This window comes from Bufo gargarizans, chromosome 9, assembly GCF_014858855.1.
Source record: "Bufo gargarizans isolate SCDJY-AF-19 chromosome 9, ASM1485885v1, whole genome shotgun sequence".
NCBI lineage: Eukaryota > Metazoa > Chordata > Amphibia > Anura > Bufonidae > Bufo > Bufo gargarizans.
The window spans coordinates 142,014,388-142,039,544 of record NC_058088.1 but is presented as its reverse complement, the minus strand read 5'-3'; the positions used below and the strand labels follow the sequence as shown (position 1 = coordinate 142,039,544).

Sequence of the window (25,157 nt, the reverse complement as noted above, 5' to 3'; positions counted from 1 at the left end):
GTTTGTAAATTGCTATATGTAGTAGCAGGCTGCACTCTGGCATTTGGGAACTATTAGTGAACATCCCTCCTTTTTAGCTTATATATATATTTATTACATCAATTTTTGCATATTAAAAATATTAAGAATAAACATTATAATGATAAACCTGCATAACTATCACCCGAACCAACTGTAGGCATTACTAGCATGGACCAGTTATAGAAAGTGTTCTTTTTCTCTGTAGTAAGCCTTTGCCCTGTAATTTATGTCAGCAGAATTCTGGTGAAACATTTAAAAATAAGGCCAGCTTACAGCCACAAGTCTCACCTGATCATGGGTCTAATGGCCCAAAATGATCCCTATAATGACCTTAAAAATGTAAATAATAAGAGATTACAAGGTAAGATTTTTGTGTTTTACACAGGATGTATTTATTGACAGTATTGGCTGATGGAGATTGCCAGTTTATCAAGTAGAAAACAGGAAAAATTCTCTTAATTTATTTCTTTTTCTCCTGTTCTGTTCATAATATATTGTCATTCTAGATTAGAAAATTCAAGTTAGATTGGAATCAGCTAGAAAATACACAGCAACACCTAATGAAGCTGCAAAGGAAAGTAATATGTTTCAATAATAATGACACAAGAGGCAGAAGTGTATATAGTGCATGTAGAAATAATTACATATTATACATAGACATTAATATACCTGCAGGTATGACAATAGAATAAGGCTGAGTGAGTGGTGTCATTGTCACATATTTCTTGGCACAGAATACTTGTATGAAGTCTTCCTTCATTGTTGCATACAGTGATATTAATTGACCTTTACATATAAAGATGACTAAATATCCACTAGAAGGTGCATTGCCTGCTCAAGTTCTCCATTAAACATTTCAGTTTCTCTCCTTAACCTCTCCTTAGTTTGAGCCAGAGGCATCCATTAAATATAAAGTACACCAAAGAGCTGTAGCTCTTAATGCAGACAAGGGCAGGTGACAGCATCCACAGAGACCTGCACAGAAGGCAATTTGCTGTCATTTTAGAGGAACATCCAAAAAAGTGCCTGTAGCTCCAACATTTGAAGCAAGACAACTCTCTTCACAGTCGAAAGGTGTAAAATACACCATAAAGTACAGGCTTCCCAGGATCCAGAACTATATGAACTCATGTTCAGTTAAACAGTATAGAGTCTGGATCTTGATTGGCCATCTGTGCTATGTGTTTGAGAACATCCTTCTTTGTTATAATGCCCAATAATCTCCTGGAAGGAAACAGAGGAAGACAAATTAGAATGTGACAAATACTATTCTTCAATTATATTCAGTCCCATAATTATGCAGCTTATTTTGAACATTTTATAATTTGGTGTATATATTCTACATAAAAATACTGAAGTGATTTCTAAATGCATTCTTCAACATTGGAACTGCAACACCAAAAACCACTCCAAATCGTTACGTGCCTAGGAAAGGATTCAGCACTGTTCAATGCAGAGTGTCCCAGTGGTTGGGAGAACAATGACAAACTGGAATAACTAATCAGAAGAATGGTGCACAGTGATCCATTCTGTACTGCAATTGAAAGTGGATGTCACATCCCAAGGCTAGGGCGGAAAACAAGTGTGTTCAAAGACCATCAGAAGAATTTTGCATGACACTGGGCTAAAAACCAGATGTCCAAGTACAGGTTGGATAATGGTGCATAGCAACGGAGGTATATGCTCTTCAACGATCCTGCTTATGTCTTTTTTTTTTTCTTTTTTTTATTAAGGAAAAATATTTCCATACAAAATAGAACATCAATATAATCCTTTCCATTTTCTTATTTCTTAAATCTTACTCCCCCCCCCCCAAATCCCTCCTCCCTCCCTTTTGGGATGCGTCTCCCATCCCCACCGACAACAAAGCGGATCGGGAATATTGAGAAGGTTGAGGGAGGACTCATTAAGATTTCCATTCGCCCCATATCTTAAACCATTTATTCACAGCATTTCTTTGTTTAGAGACTTTCACACTAGCGGCAGGACGGATCCAACAGGCTGTTCACCTGCAGGAGGTCGGTGCCACTAGTATGAAACTAGATCTATATAAAATATTTTCATAACTTTTAATCTTATTAACAAGATTTAGCCATTTATCCATACTTGGAGCATTAGATGAAAAGCAAGCCAGTGCAATCAAGAGTCTTGCCATAAACATTATCTTAAGCAAAATAATCCTTTTATATTTATGGCACCCAACATTGGATAAATCACTCAAAACACAGGACTCCACCAAAAATGGGATCGCCACTTTCAATTTTTGAACGGTATACAGTAGTTGTGCATTGCCCTCCAGTATTCTTCTAATTCTATACAGGTCCAAAACATATGTAGATGAGCAGCCTCAGGTCTATCACACTGTGGGCACTTGGAAGTGTTCCTCAAATCCAGCCAAAAAGGTGTAATACAAGTTCTGTGCAAAATTGAACCAGTGTATGATTAAAATTATGAGAAACTAATGCCACATTCCCCAATATATTATCTCAGGCTTTTTGCCCAGGGGACTGCAAATTAATAAATTGTGCTTTAAGTAAATATTTATAAAATTGAGAAATCTTAACACTTTGTGCCGACTTTACTATCAAATCATCCAAAAATGTGGAAGTATCAATATCAAAAAAAGTTTATCTTTTATACTAGAAAGTGCTGAACTTAACTGAAAATACCGAAACTAAGATTAGGGCTCTTTCACACCTGCGTTATTGTCTTCCGGCATAGAGTTCCGTCGTCGGGGCTCTATGCCGGAAGAATCCTGATCAGTTTTATCCTAATGCATTCTGAATGGAGTAAATTCCGTTCAGGATGCATCAGGATGTCTTCAGTTCTGTAACGGAACATTTTTTGGCCGGAGAAAATACCGCAGCATGCTGCGCTTTTTGCTCCGGCCAAAAATCCTGAAGACTTGCCGCAAGGCCGGATCCGGAATTAATGCCCATTGAAAGGCATTGATCCGGATCCGGCCTTAAGCTAAACGTCGTTTCGGTGCATTGCCGGATCCGACGTTTAGCTTTTTTAGAGTGGTTACCATGGCTGCCGGGACGCTAAAGTCCTGAAAGCCATGGTAAAGTGTAGCGGGGGAGCAGCATACTTACCGTCCGTGCGGCTCCCAGGGCGCTCCAGAGTGACGTCAGGGCACCCCAGGCGCATGGATGACGTGATCGCATGGCACGTCATCCATGCGCATGGGGCGCTCTGACGTCACTCTGAAGCGCCCCGGGAGCCGCGCGGACTGTAAGTATACCGCTCCCCCGCTCCTACTATGGCAACCAGGACTTTAATAGCGTCCTGGCTGCCATAGTAACACTGAAAGCATTTTGAAGACGGGTCCGTCTTCAAATGCTTTCAGTACACTTGCGTTTTTCCGGATCCGGCTTGTAATTCCGGCAAATGGAGTACACAACGGATCCGGACAACGCAAGTGTGAAAGAGGCCTTAGTTAGAAATATTTTCTGTATGTGCTAGCTCCAAAAAGAAAGAATATAACCATTTCCAACCACCTGTGTAAGATACCGAATGTTATTCTTTTGCCAATACTGATCCCCAACCAGTTCGTCTAGGGCCTGTAAATGAGAATTATGCCAGAGGGGGTACAACAAAGAGATCCCTTTATCCCAAACCAATCTGATAGTACTCCAGAACTTAATAAGTAGCTTTGCAGGAACTATATAGTGCTGTTGGGGGTTAATTAATTGACCAGATTCCAGTAGGGTAAAAATATTATCATGCGGCGACCTCTTCACCAAAGTTCTACATAGTGGACTTTTCTACCATTCATGGCACAATAGCTGTGATGCTATAAAATAGCCTTTGAAATAGGTTAGATTTAATCCTCCCTGTTCCATGGGCTTAAAAAAATGCTCTAATTTAAGCCTAACTTGCTTACTCCCCCAGAGTAGATCACTGATAATTCTCTCAATCAACTTAAAAAAAACTTATCTTAAATCCACACTGGGGAATTCCTGAGGATATACAATAATTGGCACATAATCACCATCTTCACCAAAGATATTCTATCGGCTCTAGATAACAGAAGTTCGAACCATATCTTTATTTTAGATCTCAATTTGGTTATCAATGGGAACAAATTTGACTGTAGGAAGTCTTGAATCTTAGCAGAGATAGTAATACTCAAGTATTCAATCAAATGAGTTGGAAATTGTCAGATTACTAATTAACTGAGACCGGGGGAGAGGGGAGGTGTCATGATAGGAAAGGAGCGCAGCAGAAGAGCCGGGGACGGAAGGAGCGCAGGCCCGCGGCTCGTCTCATTGTTATCCGGCCTGATCTGGAAGAGAGAGCAGCTCAGACGCGGCGCGGCCGCCATGCTGTGGGGCGATTGTTTGCTGCTCTCCTTCAGCAGCTTCTTCGTGCTCCTGACCACCCACAGCCCCCAGCTCTCCGGCTTCCAATCCACCCTGACCAGCAGCCTCGTCCTCTTCAGGTTCGAGCCGATCCCGGAGTACCGGCCGCTTACTCACCGCCAGCTGTCAGACAGTCTGTGTGACAAGCAAATCAGACAGTCTGCACTGCAGTTTGAAATAAATCCTGTGTCCGGGTCTGAGAAAGGCTTGTACCCGGACACAGGATTACAAACCCGGACTGTCCGGGTAAATCCCGTACGGGTGGCAACCCTAATTAGGAGTGATCTGCATATAGAGGATTGCTAGGAGGACACAGATCAGGTACTCCCAGCATGTTACTCTCACCTTACATTCAAGATTTACCACAGAATACAACATTCACTTTGAGCCTATTTTGGGACAGCGATCCGATCAGATGCTGATGACCGATCCAAAGGATAGATCATCAGTAAGAAAAAGGCAGACAATCTGCTCTGTCAGTGTCAAGAAGTGAATGGAGCAATAGATTGACATGTGCACTACTGCTCCATTCAGAAAGGAGACACTAGAACCTCAATCTTGAGATCACTTGTGGTCCATACGGTTGGACCCCCACAATTGGATATACTTTTTGTGGGATAACCCCTACATATACTACTCCATACTGCGAAAGAACTGAATGTCACATAAAATATATCTCACCCATTGTGTGTTACCAGGCACTGGCGTAATCCAAGCTTGCGGAAAATGTCAACCACAATCTCCATTGGTGTCTGGTCCGTGATAGTAAAAGGACTGAGGTCCATAATACTGTGGAGCTTTAAGCTAGGCACAGCTGTAGGCAGCTGCGGTGGAGTGTGCTCTGTAAAGTAAATCCTGGATGAGCTCACTATGCCATCTTGTTTCTTCCTGGCACTCTCTGAAGGAAGAAACCCAGTAGAAAAATAAAAATAAAATCATTAGATAAAATGAAAGGTATGAACAAAAAGGGCAACTATTCTGATGTGCACATTCCCCATAAGTTGCTGCTGCTGCATGCTGAAGGTACAGTACATGTATTGTTCCTGTATATAATAAGGACCACTAGTATGTTGCAGAGTTCATATCACCTTCATATCATGCTTAGCATTTTGTACAGAGTACTCATTAGTCCAAAACTTTTTCTATACATAGTAAAGAAAAAACATATAGCAAAAGTGTCTATATCCACCAATGCTCCAGCACTATAGACAATATGTAGTGACAGACTCCAGAAAAAGAATTCATGTATTTTCCAGAAAGCCTAGTCCTTGGATTGAGCAGTCATTTTAATGCATAGAGAAACGTTTGGAATTATACAGGAAGTAACTAACTGAACTGTGAGATGCTAATAACTTTGGAAATATATACAGATTTCAATTATTTTCTTACCAATGGAAATGATTAAATCTCGCCTCAACACAAAACCCACAAGCCTCTGAGATTCTCGAGAAACTACAACAGGGAACCCACTGTATGTAGTTTCAGTAATTGTCGCCTCAATGTCACCCACTGTCATACTATCTTGAGTGATGACCGTTAGCGTTGGGTCATTACGTCGTGGTCGCATTACATCCATTGCAAGTGTTTTATGGCTGAACTCCTCTTTGGCCTCCAGAAAGGGGTAACCATTCAAGCGGATATGGGCATCGTAGATACTTTCCCTTCCTAAAGCATCTGCCACCCACTTGCTAGTCATGGCCGCGGCCATTAAAGGCACAATGTACTCCAATCCACCAGTCAATTCAAACATGATGACTACAAGTGAGACTGTCATGCGAGTAGCTCCACCTGGAAATATAAAAGTCACTGATAAAACATAAAGCTTTAACATGTATTACAAAAGAGTTCAATAAGCAAAAACATGTATATTCGTGTGAAAGTTATGCTGATTCTAAATAACTTGGGGGGGAAGAACATGTCAGTTAAATATATAAAGGCCAATCCTTCAACCTGAACCATATCCACTGGTGGAATGATAAATATTATGGTTGGAAAACGAAACCCTCTACACTATAAAGTGAAGCTCAGGGCGAGGTGTCAAGTACACTCTAGGTCCCTCCCAAAGAGCTTGAATGTTACCTCGGCATGCTACTGGGAAGCTGCCAAAATGACATCACAGACTTCCTGCTCTGGACACCCCCTCCATGCACTCTGCACATAATACAGCTACTCTGTTCCATTTTAGCTGCATTTAGACCATAAAGTCCATCAAAGTAGTTGAAAAAGAGCTATTAATAAAATGTAGGTGAGTGCAAACGGAGGAATTCTGTATATTACGTGCTTCAACCAAAAGCTGCAGAGCACTGAGTGTTGTTTTGGAAACGGCACTTTAACGTGCATCACAATGATTTCCAGGGGGAGTCGGATTTTGGCAGCATCTACTTTACAGCCCAGTACCACACAGAGGTAGTGCAAAGACCTATTGTGTGCAGAGCACCTTGTTCAAAGAAGGCCATAGGTTGCAGACTACTGATCTAATACAGTGGTCAGCAAAATGTATACTTACCTAGACAAGCAGCTGCTCCTACCATAGCATAAAGGCCTGGAGTAATACAGTCTGCCCCTTGGCTACACCATCCCTTGAAGATAGGCCAATCATGGTGATAGAAGGCCAGTTGTTCCATGCACACTCCCATTAGCCTTCCCATTATTGCACCAACAGCCATGCTTGGTATAAAAAGTCCAGAAGGCACCTATATGCACATAAAATAGTACAAGCCGTAAGTTTAATGAGCAATTCATGGATAATGAAGGAATAAACTTTGTCCACAGACTGTTCAGAAGCATTCAAGTCACACTATACAGCTGCATGTTTGCTTCTGGGCCATAAAAAAACAAAACAAAAAAAAAAAAACATTCACTTCCTTTAGAGTTTTCCATATTTTACAGTGGGAAAAAAAACTCATACAAGGCCTTATTCACAATCTGCATAGATTGACTCCCTATTGTGTACATGTGCAGCAAGAATAGAAAATGTGATGGAATATTCTGTGGAGCTGTTCTCAAATCTTTTTCCATAACAATGTATTTTCATGCAGTTCATGATTGTTTTAAGATACTGCGTACCCATGCACAACAGTGTTCCCTGCCATATGGTTCTATATAGATCATCACAGTATTGTATTTTTTTTCCCTAAACATTGATTAACTAAAAAAAAAAAAAAAAATACATATCAAAAGGGAAATTTTTACACAGTAGTCACTTGATTTATTAAAAGGGTTCTGCAGGATTTTGATAGTAACGGTCTACCCTCAGAATAGGTCTTCAGTATAGGAATGGTGGGGGTTTGTTTCTTGGCCACCCCTCCGAACAGCTGTATGAAGAGGTAGTGGTGCTCTGTGGGCACTTCGGTCTCTTCAAAGGCCATGTGATGTCATGTTCATAGGTCGAATGGGCTAGCCAGTGATGGCTGACCTCCGGCACTTCAGCTGTGGTGAAACTACGACTCCCAGCATGCTCCAATCATTTCTATGGAGTTCTGAGAACAGCAAACCAAGTGTACATCTTGGTAGTCATACTTGTACCACAGCTGGAGTGCCTGGGGTTAGCTATCACAGGCCTAGTCGCAGCTCAATAGCATTTACCAGAATGTGGCTGAGCTGCAATACCAAACTACTATCCAATGGACGCAGTGGTGCTAACTAGAGCACCACAGTTTCCTCAAACAGCAAACCAGCAGGCTGCCAGAAGTCAAACCCTGAACAATCTCATATTGATGACCTATCCTGAAGATAAGCCAGCAATATGAAAATCCTGGAGAACCCCTTGAAACACAAGTTAGTCCCAGCTCCACTGTTGTGTGGATAAGTATTAGATTTCTACATACGGACGCTGCTATTTTAACTCCTTCTTTGAAAAACTGTTTCAAACTGTCAAGTCACATGATATAAATACTTTCATAGGTCACCTGCACTATTTTTTATTAGCTATAGAGCCCTTTGCAATTCAGGGCAGAACATCCACAGCTATTACTGATTTCAAATAAAGACATCATGAGGAGTGCATAGCCCTGTATGCAGAAGACACCTTCCCCTTTATGGAGGAGCCAGTGACTTTTTTTTTTTACAATTATTCTTTGTTGAATTCAAAGTTGGGTCTCATGGACAAAAGGAGTTTGTTGGGAATGGTAGTGAGGCAGCTGGGATTTTTTTTTTTGTTTCTTTCTGTTCTCTCCGCTCCCCTTCCCTACCCCTCACAGGTAGTGGTCCATTTATTTAAGTTCATAGAAACCTGCTAGAAGTGCCTCATCTTGTCCGCAGGTGATTTGATTTACCGTACTTAAGGAGGAGTGGTTGAACCAAGACAGGGAACTGGACAAGGCGATAAGCATAAAAACAGGTACATCTCAAAATTAGCCAAAAACTAGTCCTCTTAGATGTTTGGGGTTTCCTACATGAAGACAAAAAGTTTTTTTCATGTTTCATATAGTACGAAGCCCAGGATTGACACAGCCTTTGCTAATTCCTCTAGAGCAGGGGTGATCTTGCGATCAGCTGAGTTTTTACCCAAAGCGCTACACAATTGCAGAATTACAGCTCCTGCACTGTAGCAGGAGCAGGACGGGTCCCCAGCTGTCAGAGACAGCGGGGGAGCCGAGGAGAAAGCAGAAGCAGTGTATCAGCCCTTCTGCCTTCTCCACACACAGGTGAGTGGCGTGCTGTAAATGCTCTGTCTTGTAAAAAGCGTTGCAGGGGCTGGTTTTCACTGTAACTGGGGCTCCTATGGAAAAAAATGTTCAGGTCCGGTGACTGTGGAGGTCAGGTCACCTTACATCACTTAATGTGCAACACCAAGCAATCAAAAAGGTGTATGGCCCCCAAAATAGTGCCAATCTAATCGTCACCTCATCCCGCAAAAAAGTGATACCCTAAGACAATCGCCCAAAAAATAAAAAAACTATGGCTCTCAGACTATGGAGACACTAAAACATGATTTTTTTGGTTTCAAAATGCTGTTATTGTGTAAAACTTATAGTATATAAAAAAAAGTATACATATTAGGTATCGCCGCATGGGCAACAACCTGCTCTATAAAAAAACACATGACCTAACCCCTCAGATGAACACCGTAAAAAAAATTAAGTAAATAAAAACGGTATAAAAAAAAGCCTTTTTTGTCACCTTACATCACAAAAAGTGTAATGGCAAGAGATCAAAAAATCATATGCACCCCAAAATAGTGCCCAACAGTCATCTCATCCTGCAAAAATGATACCCTACCTAAGACAATCGCCCAAAAAATGAAAAAACTATGGCTCTCAGAATATGGAAAAAATTATATAAATTGTGTAAAACTTACATAAATAAAAAAAAAAAAAAGGACATATTGGGTATCTCAGCGTCCGTAAGAACCTGCTCTATAAAAATATAACATAACCTAACCCTTCAGATGAACACTGTAAAAAAAAACAAAAAAAAAAAACACGGTGTAAAAAAAAGCCATTTTTTATCACTTTACATCACAAAAAGTGTAATAGCAAGCGGTCAAAAATTTATATACACACAAATAGTACCAATCAAACAGTCATCTCATCCCGAAAAAAAAAAAATGCGCTCATAAACAAGACAGTCAACCAAAAAATAAGAAAAACTATGGCTTTCAGAAAGTGGAGACACTAAAAAAAAAAAAAATTTGGGTCAAATTATGTAAAACTGAAACAAACAACACAAAAAAGTAGCCATATTTGGTATTGTCGGGTCCATAACAACCTGCTCTATAAAAATACCACATGAGCTAACCTGTCAGATGAACGCTGTAAATAATAAAAACAGTGCCAAAACAGCTATTTTTTGTTACTTTGCCTCACAAAAAGTGTAATATAGAGCAATCAAAAATCATATGCACCCTAAAATAGTACCAACGAAACTGCCACCTTATCCCGTAGTTTCCAAAATGGGGTCACTTTTTGAGAGTTTCTACGCTAGGGGTGCATCAGGGAGGCTTCAAATGGGACACATGGGGTCAAAAAAACAGTCCAGCAAAATCTGCCTCCCAAAAAACATATGGGATTCCTTTCCTTCTGCGCAATGCCGTGTGCCCGTACAGCAGTTTACATCCACAAAGGGGGTGTTTCTGTAAACTACAGAATCGGGGCAATAAATATTGAGTTTTGTTTGGCTGTTAACCCTTGCTTTGTAACTGGAAAAAATGGATTAAAATGGAAAATCTGCCCAAAAAGTGACATTTTGAAATTTTCTCTCTATTTTCCATTAATTCTCGTGGAACACCTAAAGGGTTAACAACGTTTGTAAAATCAGTTTTGAATACCTTGAGGGGTATTTGCTTCTAAACTAAGCCTTCTAATGTCCCCAAAAAATTTAATGGCATTCACAAAATGATCCAAACATGAAGTAGACAAATGGAGAATGCAAAGTAATAACTATTTTTGGAGTTACTATCTATTATAAAAGTATAGAAATAAAAATTAGGAAATTTTATAATTTTTCATTTTTTTTTGAAAATTTTGCATTTTTTTTTATAAATAAAAATAAATTATTTTTTACTCAATTTTACCTCTGTCATGAAGAACAATATGTGACGAGAAAACAATATCAGAATGGCCTGGATAAGTAAAAGCGTTTTAAAGTTATCACCACACAAAGTGACATGTCAGGTTTGCAAAAAATGGGCTGGTCCTTAACCCTTTCATGACCAAAGGTCAATGATGCCCCAGTGTCCAGGTCAAAATTTACAAATCTGACATGTGTTACTTTATGTGGTAATAGCTTTGGAACCAATTTTGAAAAATTAGCAATTTTCTAAATTTCTATTTCTCTGCTTCTAAAACAGAAAGTGATACTTCATAAAATATTTATTACTTAAAATTCTGCATATGTATACTTTATGTTGGCATCATTTTGTAAATGTAATTTTATTTTTTTAGGACGTTACAAGGCTTAGAAGTTTAGAAGCAATTCTTAAAATTTTAAAGAAAATTAACAAAAACCCACTTTTTAAGAACCAGTTCAGGTCTGAAGTCACTTTGTGGGGCTTACATAGTGGATACCTCCCCCCCATAAATGACCCAATTGTAGAAACTACACCCCTCAAGTTACTCAAAACTGATTTTACAAACTTTGTTAATCCTTTAGGTGTTCCACAAGAATTAAAGGAAAATGGAGATGAAATTTCTAAATTTCACTTTTTTGGCAGATTTTCCATTTTATTAAAAAAGATTTCTTTAACACATTGAGGGTTAACAGCCAAACAAAACTCAATATTTATTACCCCGATTCTGCGGTTTACAGAAACACCCCACATGTGGTCGTAAACTGCTGTACGGGCACACGCCAGGGTGCAAAAGGAAAGGAGAGCCATAGGGTTTTTGGAAGGCAGATTTTGCTGGACTGGTTTTAGATGCCATGTCCCATTGAAAGCCCTCCTGATGCACCCTTACAGTAGAAACTCCCATAAAGTGACCCTATTTTGGAAACTAGGGGATAAGGTGCCAGTTTTATTGGTACTATTTTGGGGTACATATGATTTTTAATTGCTCTCTATTACGTTTTTTGTAAGGCAAGGTAACAAAAAAATGGCTGTTTTGGCACAATTTTTTTTATTTTATTTTTACAAGTTTCATCCGACATGGTAGATCATGTGCTATTTTTATAGAGCAGGTTGTTACGAACGCAGTGATATCAAATATGTCTACTTTCTATGTTTGTTTGTTTCAGTTTTACATAATAAAGCATTTTTGAAAAAGAAATTATGTATTTGTGTGTCCAATTTCTGAACGCCATATGTTTTTTATTTTTCTGGCAATCGTCTAATGCAGGGGCTCATTTTTTGCAGAGAGAGTTGAGATTTTTATTGGTACCATTTTTGGGTACATATGATTTTTTGATCATTCATTATTAAACTTTATGATGCAAGGTGACCAAAAAATTTTGGAAAAGTTTTTAATTATTTATTTTTACAGCGTTTATCTGAGGGGTTAGTTCACGTGACAGTTTTATAGAGCATATCGTTACGTTGCAATACCCAATATGTATACTTTTTCTTATTTACGTTTTACACAATAATAGCATTTTTGAAACCCCCAAAAAATATGTTTTAGTGTCTCTGTAGTCTAAGAGCCATAGCTTTTTAATTTTTAGGGCGATTGTCTTAAATAGGGGCTCATTTTTTGCGGGATGAGATAACGGTTTGATTGGTACTATTTTGGATACGCCTTTTTGGTCGCTTGGTGTTGCACTTTTTTGTGATGTAAGGTGACAAAAATGGCTTTTTTACACAGTTTTTTTATGGTGTTTATTGGACGGGGTCGATCATGTGATATATTTATAGAGACTGTCGTTACGGACGCGGTGATACCTAATATGTGTGTTTTTTATTTTTTTTTATAGGAAAAGGCAATTTTTTTAATTTATATTTTTATTTATTTATTTTGTACTTTTATTATTTTCATATATTTTTTTTTTTCATCAGTGGGGCTGATGGCTGTTGTATATTTTGCAATGCTCTTGCATTGCAAAGTATAATACTACCAGATTTCCTGTAGGTGGCAACACTGGACGCCTTTGCAAAGCGTCCGGTTGCCATGACAACCATCGGGCACTGCAATCGCAGCGCGGCAGCCTCGATGGTTGAGAGAGGGAGCCCCCTCCCTCTATTAACCCCATGGATGCCGCTGCATCTAAGGGGTTACAGCAGAGTGTCAGCATAGAGCCGACACTCGCTGCTGATGGCGGCAGCTCAGGAATGGAGCCGCCGCCATCAAACATAACATGGGGACCGCATCGGGGGCAGCGCTGGAAAAGGGGGGGAATACGGCCAGCATTAAGGGGGCACAGATGGGGGATGAATGTATTGGAATGTATCAGAGCCTGAAACCGGCATTTTAACACTGCCGCGATCCGATTGGTTAGTCTGTGCAGACTAACCAATCAGTTTGATTGCCGGCAAGGGCCCACTCTGATTGGTCCCTTGCCGGCATTACTGCACTGCATTCTGTCCGGGATAGCAACAGGACAGGGGCAGAAGCTTTAACCCAAGCGCTTTTCAGCCAAGAGTATGTGTGTGTGTGTGTGTATGTCCGCTAAAGGAATCCACACCATCGCTTTCTCAATCATCAAATTTGTCACACAGGTACATCAGGTGTCCGGGAAGGTTTTAGAACAGGTCTCAGCTCTCTAGGTTCCTGAGATATTCCCCAAAAATGCATTAGCCAATAGAAGCTTGGTCACATGATCCTTATCAGCCAATAAAAGCTCGCAGGATGTTAGCCTCCACATACAGTTTTACTCCAGGTATCCATAACAACCCAGCCATTTTCACTCACTGCTGTAGGTGAGCTTCAACCTCTTAAGGACACCGGACGCCCAGTGTATTTCCGATCACCGCCGTGCGGCGGGCGGTGATTGCAACGGGGTGCCTGGTAAAATCATTCAGCAGGCACCCTGCGACAATGCCGAGGAGGGTCCTGTGACCGCCCCCCCCATATTGGCAATTGCTGCGGATTAACCCCTTCTATGCTGCCGTCCATGCTGACCGTGACATAGAAGTAGTTTGTGGTTGAGTGAGTGCATCGATACAGTGCAGAGGCTGCCCAATGCCTTGCACAACATCGGGACCTGCCTTCTATGGGAGCCGAAGAGATCCAGGGTCAGGCTGGGTCTCCTAGGCAACCTGTTAGTGTATGACTCAGTGTCAGGCAATCCATTAAAATAGAGATGTATTGTAATGCATTGCAGAGTGGATCAGACCCCCAAAAGTTGAGGTCCCAGAGTGGGACAGAAATAAAGTAAAATAAAAAATAAAATAAAAAGTTAAAAATAGTGTTTTCAATAAAAAAAAAGAAAGCCATTATTGTCACCTTACATCACTAAAAGTGCATAACTAAGCGATTAAAAAGGCGTATGCCCCCCAAAATAGTACCAAACAGTCACTTCATCCTGCAGAAAATAAGCCCCTACATAGGACAAATCGCCCAAAAAATACAAAAAATTGGCTCCAAGACTATTAAAACACTAAAACACAATTTTTTTGTTTGTTTCAAAAATATTAGTGTAAATAAAAAAAGTTGACATATTAGGTATCGCCGCGTCCGTAAAAACCTCTTTTTTGAGTTTCAACTCAAATGTGACATGGCAAGTTAAAATTATCCCAGAGAAATCTGCCCTCCAAAAACCATATGGTGTTCCTTGATTTTTGCACGCTGCCGTGTGCCCATACAGCAGTTTACGACCACATATGGGATGTTTCTGTAAACTTCAGAATCAGGGCAATAAATATTGAGTTTAGTTTGGCTGTTAATCCTTGATTTGTTAGCGGAAAAAAATGATTAAAATGGAAAATCTGCCCAAAAAGTTAAATTCTGAAATTTCATCTCTATTTTCCATTAATTCTTGTGGAACACCTAAAGTGTTAACAACGTTTGTAAAATCAGTTTTTAATACCTTGAGGGTGTAGTTTCTAAAATGGGGTCATTTTTGGGTGGTTTCTATTATGTAAGTCTCACAAAGTAACTTCCACCTTTTAAGGACCAGTTCAGGTCTGGTTTTGGAAATTTTCAGAAAAATTTCAAGATTTGCTTCTAAACTTCTAAGCCTTGTAATGTCCCCAAAAAATAAAATAACATTCCCAAAATGATCCAAACATGTAGACATATGAGGAATGTAAATTAATAACTATTTTTTTTTTATAAATAAAAAATAACTTTCTTGACTCCATTTTACCAGTGTTATGAAGTACAATATGTGACAAAATAATCTTAGAATGGCCTGGATAAGTAAAAGCGTTTTAAAGTTATTCACACAAAGTGACACTGGTCAAATTAGCAAAAAAATTGCCTGTTCCTTAAGGGGTTTAAGGAAATCTGTCACCAGGATATTCACTATTGAAGTAAAGCCATGGCCTAATATCACTTAGTACCTTATTTTGCCTTTTTTCCAGCAATAGATGTTTTTATCCTCTGAAAATCCAGTTTATTTGGTATGCAAATTAGTCTGTAAGGTGCCCAGAGAGGCATTACTCTTGCAGGAAGGAGCCCAGACACGCCCCCCTGCCACAATGTGTCCACCCTCAAAAGATTAGGAAACTTTTCCCTTCTTTCCCTGCCTAATGGTGCCTCTCCCTCACTGACCCTAATCTACCTGAATGGTGATGCGTGCAGGAGGGTGATGGATGGCGATTAGGGGGGACTCAGGAGCTGGACGGTGCTGCCGGGTGCTCGTGCAGAACAGGAAGAGGAGGGGAGAGAGGAGCGCAGGAAGTTTGAATCTCGCGCCTCTCTCCCCTGCACCAATCAGCACCCTGGACAGCAGCGTTCAGCACCAGCACCGCCTCTCCAAATGCACGGACTGTGATTGGTGGTGTGCAATCACGCCACCGATCACAGTCTTTTTCCGGTTCATCGGGTCACTGGAGACCCGAATGGACAGGAAACGCAGAAAACCGCAGGTCTGAATTGACCTGCGGTTTTCTGCGATCACCGATAATGCTGGCTGAATGATTTCAGACGGCATCCCGCTCCGATTAACCCCTGCGGCACCGGAATCGCAAATTAAAGCCATGACGTACCGGTACGTCATGGGTCCTTAAGGACTCGGGAAACATGCCGTTACAGTACGTCATGCGTCCCTAAGGGGTTAATGCGATTATCTAGTCAACCAATCACATGGCAGTTGCTTCAATGCATGTAGGGTTGTGGTCCTGGTCAAGACAATCTCCTGAACGCCAAACTGAATGTCAGAATGGGAAAGAAAGGTGGGCTACAACAGCAGAAGACCCCACCGGGTACCAGTCATCTCCACTACAAATAGAAAAAGAGGCTACAATTTGCACAAGCTCACCAAAATTGGGCTGTTAAAGACTGGAAAAATGTTGCCTGGTCTGATGAGTCTCGATTTCTGTTGAGACATTCAAATGGTAGAGTCCGAATTTGGCGTAAACAGAAGGAGAACATGTATCCATCATGCCTTGTTACCACTGTGCAGGCTGGTGGTGGTGATGTAATGGTGTGGGGGATGTTTTCTGGGCACACTTTAGGCCCCTTAGTGCCAATTGGCCATCGTTTAAATGCCACGGGCTACCTGAGCATTGTATCTGACGATGTCCATCCCTTCATCACCACCATGTACTCATCCTCTGATGGCTACTTCCAGCAGGATAATGCACCATGTCACAAAGCTCGAATCATTTCAAATTGGTTTCTTGAACATGACAATGAGTTCACTGTAGTAAAATGGCCCCCACAGTCACCAGATCTCAACCCAATAGAGCATCTTTGGGATGTGGTGGAACGGGAGCTTCGTGCCCTGGATGTGCATCCCTCAAATCTCCATCAACTGCAAGATGCTATCCTATCAATATGGGCCAACATTTCTAAAGAATGCTATCAGCACCTTGTTGAATCAATGCCACTTAGAATTAAGGCAGTTCTGAAGGCAAAAGGGGGTCCAACACCGTATTAGTATGGCAGTGCTCCAGACTAAAAAAAATACCTAGTAGCCATTGGCTCCTGAACTGAAAAATTTAGGAGCCAAATCAAATTTTTAGTCGCCAAATCGAAACCGAATCCAAATTTTGGTATCGTGACAACGCTACGCCGATCGAATCGGCATAGGGTTGTTTCGATACCAAAATTTTGATTCGCTTTCATCACCATAAAAAAGTATTGCAATACTCAATACGGCGAAAAAAAATAAAATAAAAAAAAAAAACACCAAAAAAAAGCCGCGTGCATTTCGCATTTTATTAAACATTCGGCCCATAATAGAACAGTCCTATCCTATTTTTTGGGGTGACAAGGTGACTAAAAAATTGCGAATGTTCACCGCATAGGAGATATTTTTTAATAATTTAATAGTTTGGACAGTGCTATGTAATATGTTTATTTATATATTGTTTATATATTTTATATGTAAAATTGGGAAAGGGGGGATTTAAACTTAATATTTTAGGGTACTTTCACACTAGCGTTTTTCTTTTCCGGCATAGAGTTCCGTCCTAGGGGCTGAATACCGGAAAAGAACTGATCAGGCATATCCCCATGCATTCTGAATGGAGAGCAATCCGTTCAGGATGCATCAGGATGTCTTCAGTTCAGTCATTTTGACTGATCAGGCAAAAGATAAAACCGCAGCATGCTACGGTTTTATCTGCAGCGAAAAAAAACCTGAAGATTTGCCTGAATGCCGGATCCAGCATTTTTTCCCATAGGAATGTATTAATGCCGGATCTGGCATTCAAAATAACGGAATGCACCCGCACTAAATCCGGACCCGTTCACTGCTATGGGGCTGTGCACATGAGCAGTGATTTTCACACATCACTTGTGCGTTGCGTGAAAAATCGCAGCATGCTCTATGTTGTGCGTTTTTCACGCAACGCAGGCCCCATAGAAGCTAACATGGTTACAAGGGAAAATAATAGCATTCTTTAATACAGAATGCATAGTAGAAGGTCAATATAATAAACATTGGTGGCACAGTGCGCCCCCCCTCAATGTAATGAACATTGGTGGTGCAGTGGGCAGTGCCAATCGATCGTCTCCTGTTCTTTCTTCAGGACCTGTCAAAGGACCTGTGGTGACATCACTGTGCTCATCACATGATACATCACATGATTCATCACCATGGTAATGGACCATGTGATGAGCTCAGTGACGTCACCACAGGTCCTGAAGAAAGAACAGGAGACCGGCAGCTACGCGATCAACTGGAGGAGGTGAGTTAATTTTTTAAAATTATTTTTTAACCCTCATTGGCACTTCCCACTGAGCCACCAATGTTTCTTATACTAGGGTGTTGGGGGGCGCACTGTGCCACCAATGTTTCTTATACTGGGGTGTTGGGAGGGCACACTGCGCCACCAATGTTTCTTATACTGGGGTGTTGGGGGGGGTGTACTGTGCCACCAATGTTTCTTATACTGGGGTGTTGGGGGGGCACACTGTACAGGGAGTCTAAGAAAGAATCGAATGAGTCACTAACTAAGTCGGATCTTTAGATTCTTTTCACCTGTGACTCATTTGATTCTTTCTTAGACTCCCTGTACAGTGTGTGACTCAGACTCGGAGCTGCTAGTGCTTGCCTTGCCTCAGCTCTGATTGGTTGGTGGGCGGGGAGGGGAGGGGCTGGCAGAAGCAGCTTCCACTCTAGGATCAGATTACATTCCTCCCCAGTCCCTCCCCTCCCTGCTGCCAGCGGCTCTGCTATTGTGTGCTGGGACCGAGCTGACTCAGACAGAAGAACATCGGCGGCGGGGCAGAGAACTATCAGCTCCTGTGCCTGCCGCTGTTCAACTGCAGAGCTGCCGCGGAGGGTCTAGTCGCAAATGGCGACAAGTCTAAAAAGTCTTGTCGCCATTTGTAAATTCTAAGTCGCATTGGCGACCATTTTGGTCGCCATCTGGAGCCCCGTATGGTGTTCCTAATAATTCTTTAGGTGAGTGTATATTGCAGTGTCATCCACAGATCACCCCCCCCATAACAGTGCTACCCACAGATCCCTCCATAACAGTGCCACCCACAGATCCCCCCCCATAACAGTGCCACCCACAGATCCCCCCCCCCATAACAGTGCCACCCACAGATCCCCCCCCCCATAACAGTGCCACCCACAGATCCCCCCCATAACAGGGCCACCAACAGATCCCCCCCATAACAGGGCCACCAACAGATCCCCCCCATAACAGTGTCATGCACACCCCATAATTAGTTCAAAACCCACCAAAAGCACACCTTTTGGTTAAAAAAAAAAATCCCTTATTTTCCTCCTCAAAAACCTAGGTGCGTCTTATAGGCCGATGCGTCTTATAGGGCTAAACATACGGGTATATTGTTATTATCCATATTGCCTGCTTTGCTGGCTTGATATATTTTACCATCACTGCATGCTTATATGGTTATGACCATCCTACAATCCTCCTCTGGTGGTTGTGCTTGCACAACATAGGAAGAAGCGCCGGCCCTTTCTGGTGGCCGGGACCATGGGAGTGCAAATAGGCTAGTGCTTTTTCCTATAGTGTGCAAGCACAGCCACCATTGCTGAATTCCATCCAGGGTGGTCGTAACCATGGACATGAGCAGTGTACAATGTGAAAAAAAATGTATGCAGCCAGCAAAGGAGGCAAAATGGAAAATCACAATACATTAGTAAGTGCCTTGTATTAACTTCCTCTAATAATAATATTAATGCTATTTGTTGAAATGAGTCAACCCCTTTAATGGAACTGTGATTCTCTCTATATTTTGTTCCAGCGTCTGGAAATTGTTGTCTACTGATGTCAAGGAGACCCAATTACCCTTGATCCCATGAAACATTCTGGCCCCCTATGTTTTACAATACTACTACTTGGAAGGAAAACTAAGGCTAGTTTCACACTTGCGGCAGGACGGATCCGACAGGCTGTTCACCGTGTCGGATCCGTCCTGCGGCTATTTCGTCGTGCCCGCGTACCGCCGCATTGTCCCCATTGACTATAATGGGGACAGGGGCGGAGCTCCGGTGCAGCACGGCGGTGCACGGAGAAAGCCGCTGGACTAAAAAGCCTGACATGCAGTAATTTTAGTCCGGCGGCCTTTCTCCGTGCACCGCCGTGTTGCGCCGGAGCTCCGCCCCCGTCCCCATTATAGTCAATGGGGACGGAGCGGCGGTCCGGCGAAATAGCCGCAGGACTGATCCGACATGGTTAACAGCTTGTCGGATCCGTCCTGCCGCAAGTGTGAAAGTACCCTAAGCAAATGGATGGATGGAAGCTTTGGAATAGATCTGCTACATGAATTGTGGTTCATGGTTATATCTGTGAATCTGATCCCAGTCTATATTATTTGTATAGTTGTACAGGGAGCAATACAACACTATAAATGACTGGTCTTGTAATTTTTTAGGTTTTGCTATATGGGCGTATAATCATACTGTGAAACAGAACACAACAAAAAACATACTTATCCATAAACGTATAAATAAATTGACACAATAAGCATCAGCCGCTATCTTACCTTCATGCCAAATGTGAAGATGGTGATCACAGCTTTGAAGATCAAGGCTAAGGAGAGCTGCCACAATGCGGTGTAGACTCCGCTACGGGCTGATCGGTCTGGCAGGTTGCCCACATTGGTGCTGTTAAAATCATTATTGTAGTCACAAAGTTTGGATGAATCTAGCAAGCCACAGTCATTGAAAAGCTCAGATATCAGTTCACTTGAACTTGTTCGAGTGTAGTCATTAGGAAACGATATAACTGCAGTGATTGCTGTGACCACTAGGACTTCAGCCACAGGATAGCGACCCAGCTTAGTAGTCTTTCTTTTACGGCACCAAGCAATATTCCCTCGAATGAAGAAAGCACCCCATAAGCCTCCAAATATTCCCAGAAGAATGAATGGGATGAGCTCTAGTAGATGCCAGGGAACATGAAACTCAACATAAAAGAGCACCAAGCGGCTATTGCCAAAAGGGTTAATGGAGCGTAATGTAAAAGCTGCTACTAATGCAGCAAAAAAGGACCTCCACAGAGTCTTCAATGGGAAGTAATAACTCACCTGCAAGAAACAAGGACAGCACAGAGGTCACCCTGAAACCATATCAGGACATTCACCCTGCAGCTACAGATAGTAGAGACAGAGACACATACATGTACGATACTGAAAAAGCCTATGGCAACCGTTACTAGTTATTTTCAGGTATACGTATCAGTTGCATAGGCTCTCAGGCTATATTGAGATATGGCAGATTTGTTACACCCAAAATGGGGTGGAATTCCTCCACGGTTTTGTTCCCACGACATTACGTTTGCGGCAAAACTAATCTGTGCCCTTCATTCAGCACGATTACAATGACAACACATATGTATAGGTTTTTATGTCTAAATAGTGTGAAAATTAATTTAAAATTGTGAAAATAATTAGTGTGAAAATATTTAAAATAAAACTTTGGGGGAAAAAAAGTTTTTTAGTTTCTAAACCATATTCTGACCCCATAAAAAAAAAATTATATCTACTTTTTGATGACATTTTATTACATTTTTTTGGGTAAGCGAAGCAAATTGGCCATTTTACCTTTTTTTACGCCATTCGCCGTATTGGAAAAATATTTAATATTTTAATAGTACGGGCGTTTTCAGTCACAAGGTTTAAATTTTTTATGACAATAAGGCTACATTCACACGTCAGTATTTTCCTATATCCCGATTTTTGGTCCGTTTTTTGCGGATCCGTTGTTCCTGAAAATGTTTCTTTATGTCATGCATTTTTTGCGGATCCGCAAAAAACGGAAACATGTATAAAGTTCAATAATCAAATAAAGTTGAAAAAAAAATTGTTATGTGTTTCCAGGAACTGATTCCGCATAAAACGGATGACATACGGAATGACATCCGAATGTCTTCCGTTTTTTGCGGATCCATTGACTTTGTATTGTACCAGGATCCGAATTTTGCGGACAAGAATAGGACATGTTTTATATTTAAACGGACATGCGGAACGGAACAACGGAAACGGACAGCACACATTGTGCTGTCCGATTTTTTCCAGGACCGATTGAAAATGAATGGGTCCAGATCTGGTCCTGATCTGTTCCGCAAAAAAACGGAACAGATCAGGAAAGAAAAAACGGACGTGTGAATGGACCCATAATCTGACCCAATAGAGCAGGCATCCTCAAACTGTGGCCCTCCAGCTGTTGTAAAACTACAACTCCCACAATGCCCTGCTGTAGGCTGATACCTGTAGGCTGTTCGGGCATGCTGGGAGTTGTAGTTTTGCAACAGCTGGAGGGCCGCAGTTTGAGGATGCCTGCAATAGAGAGTCAAAAGAGCCACCCCATAAATGCACATCCAACCATAAAGGGATACAAAAATATATATAAAGTTTATTAAGACACACACGCATTAAAAAATTGTATACAATATGGAACAAAGTGCGGTATGCAATAAAATATATGTAACCGACACATACAGGTCCACTGAGTTATCACATCTGAATGTATGCGTTATCAACCAGCATATAAAACAATACAATAAATCACGTATAGCAAATGTAAGGTAAGGTAAGACCACTAGAATTGAAAATGCAGACAGACCGACATAGGGTCCAATATCAAGAGCCAAACCTACATAGCCAGCTGGTGCAGTTTTACCCCTGAGAAATGTTTCCAGGTCCACTGCACCAGCTGGCTATGTAGGTTTGGCTCTTGATATTGGACCCTATGTCGGTCTGTCTGCACCTACTTTTATTTATTATTCTTTTATGTTCCCTCACTTCTACAAAAAAATCAAATAAAATTCATACAGATGTGGACAAAATTGTTGACACCCTTCTGTTACAGAAAGGAAAACCTCAAATAGTCACTGAAATAACTTGAAACTGACAAAAGTTATAAAAAAAAAAAAAAGTCTGATTTTCAAGATTTATTTTTATTTTTATTGTGGTTAAAGAGAATAATTTAAAAAAATGAACTAGAGAAACTGGCCTGGACAACAAAGATTGCCTCAATATGCTGTGCAAATATTGAGTTAATCACTGCAATCAAGCAATTTTTGCAAGGGTCCACTCACACAACCGTGTTTTGAGGTCTGCAAATTGCGGCCAGCCCTACGATTGCGGACAAGAATAGGACATGCTCCATCTTTTTTGAAGGGCCACGGAACGGAGCTATGGATGCTGACAACACACAGAGTGCTGTCTGCATCTTTTGCAGCCCCATCACACAAAATTGCGGAACGGATGCAGACCCAGTAATACAGTCATGTGAATGGACCCTAAAGCCTCATTCACATGTTAGTGATTTATATCAGAGATTTTGAGCCAAAATCAGAAGTGGAGCTACACAGACATAAGGTTTAAGGGAAAGATCAGCACCTGGTTTTGGCTCAAAATCACTGATGGGAATTACTGACTAAAGCCTCATTTACATGTCAGTGTCCAAATCCGTGAGCAGGTGGTCAGTGATGCATCCGTGAAGGATCCGTGTTGGGTTCATGTGTCCGTTTTTTGCAATCCGTATTGCATCCGTGTTTCACTGACACTGAACAGCTGAAAAATAATTTTCAAAATTCTTAATGATCCGTGAAACACGGATGCAACATGGATGGCATCTGTGATTTTCACGTACCCATAGACTATAATGGGCGTGAGGGATCAGGGAACACGGAGCAAGATAGGACATGCATCAGAGCTGAAAACACGGACCATGCTAAAACACTGATGTGTGAATAAACACATTCAAATGAGAACACGTACAGCACACGTATGTGAAACACTGACGTGTCAATGACGCTTCACTCTCAATAAGAGTCTGCATCTGTCCACAGGTATGTTGGCCCACTCCTCGTGGGCAAACTGCTTCAGCTGTCTCAGTCGTCTTCCATTAAGTCCACTTTGCCTAAGACAGCTATGGATGGTTCGATCTGACACTAATATGTAGCTTAACCTTGGAGTTCACCTACAGTTTTCTTTGGAAGTCGTTCTGGGCTCTTTGGTTATCATTTGTTTTTATCTGTCTTTTCAAATTGTCAGAATGTTTCCTCTTACGTCCAAATCCAGGGACGTAGGCTACAGTCGCATAGACCTTAAAGTTCTGAATAATATATGCAACCATTTTAACAGGAGCATCAAGCTGTTAGGAGATGGTCTTATAGCCTTTACTGTGTTTGTCTATAACTTTCTTTCTAATCTCCTGAGACAGCTCTCTCTTTAGCTTTTTTGGTCCATGTTCAGTGTAGCACCCACCACAAAACCAAAAAGCACAATGACTACTTTTCACCCTCTAAATAGGCAGACTACAAGTCTAAATACACCTGTGGTGCTATTACAGGACACAGCTTAGTTTAACATGTCCCTATGGTCAAATTATTTTAAATCTTTTCTAGGGGTACCATCATTTTTGCCTAGGCCAGTTTCATTAGTTCGCTTCTAAATTCGAAAGAAATGTCAGGTTTTCATTAGCTGATATTCAATCATTTATTATTACTTTTGTCAGTTTGAGGTTATTTCAGTGACCCTTGTGGGTTTTTCTTTGACACTAAAGTTCTGGAATCCGTCACTAACCTCTGCGCTGTTGACATGACCACTTACTTTGGAAATAAGTTTGGCAAAATCCGGAAGGAAACAATCTCCCAGTCCCCAACCAATTTCAATCCTCCTCCTTCCCACATGATCTCTCTCCTCTTTTTACCCTATAAGGCCTCATGCACACGACCGTTGTTGTGTTCTGTTCCGCAAAATGGGGTTCCGTTGTTCCGTGATCCATTTTTGTGTCTCTTCCTTTATTTTTGGAGGATCACCAGACATGAAGGAAAGTAAGGAAAGTAAAAAAAAAAAAAGTCAAGTTTGCCATGCAAATTATAAGAAAAAAAAAAAAAAAAACAGACGCTGACACGGATGACAATCTTGTGTGCCTCCGCGTTTTTTCACGGGCCCATTGACTTGAATGGGTCCGCAAACCGTTTTCCGTGAAAAAAATAGGACAGGTTATTTTTTTTGGATGGACTGGAACCACGGATCACGGACGACAAACGGTGCATTAGCCGAGTTTTCAACGGACCCATTGAAAGTCAATGGGTCCGCAGAAAATCACAAAAAGCTGAACGGACATGGAATGAAACAATGGTCGTGTGCATGAGGCCTAACAGATGAAGTCTCCAGGCTTCTCTCTTCTTCTCGATCCACGATCTGCAGCAGTGATCCTATTCCCTCTTACTTTCTTCAGTCCCTCTCCCCAGCTATCATCATTCATCTCACTATAATGTTTAACCTCTCTCTCTCTTTCCATCCTTTTTCGGTCTGTTAACTCTAGTACTATAAAAAAATAATCTCTTGACCCGACCTG

General features: G+C 41.3%; 1 protein-coding gene across 6 annotated transcripts in view; it reads right to left on the bottom strand.

The window, feature by feature from the left end:
* Positions 1-388: 388 nt before the first annotated feature.
* The window catches only part of LOC122946008 (H(+)/Cl(-) exchange transporter 5), a 174,931-nt gene continuing 150,162 nt past the window's right edge, over positions 389-25,157 (bottom strand). For all 6 annotated transcript variants that reach the window (XM_044305282.1, XM_044305281.1, XM_044305284.1 and 3 more), the window contains 5 exons: positions 20,330-20,872; positions 6,892-7,078; positions 5,775-6,173; positions 5,067-5,283; positions 389-1,245 (listed from right to left, as the gene is read on the bottom strand). In XM_044305282.1, the coding sequence (XP_044161217.1) occupies positions 1,155-1,245; positions 5,067-5,283; positions 5,775-6,173; positions 6,892-7,078; positions 20,330-20,872 (1,437 nt within the window). In that variant the 3' untranslated portion in view covers positions 389-1,154. The remainder of the gene's footprint in view (positions 1,246-5,066; positions 5,284-5,774; positions 6,174-6,891; positions 7,079-20,329; positions 20,873-25,157) is intronic.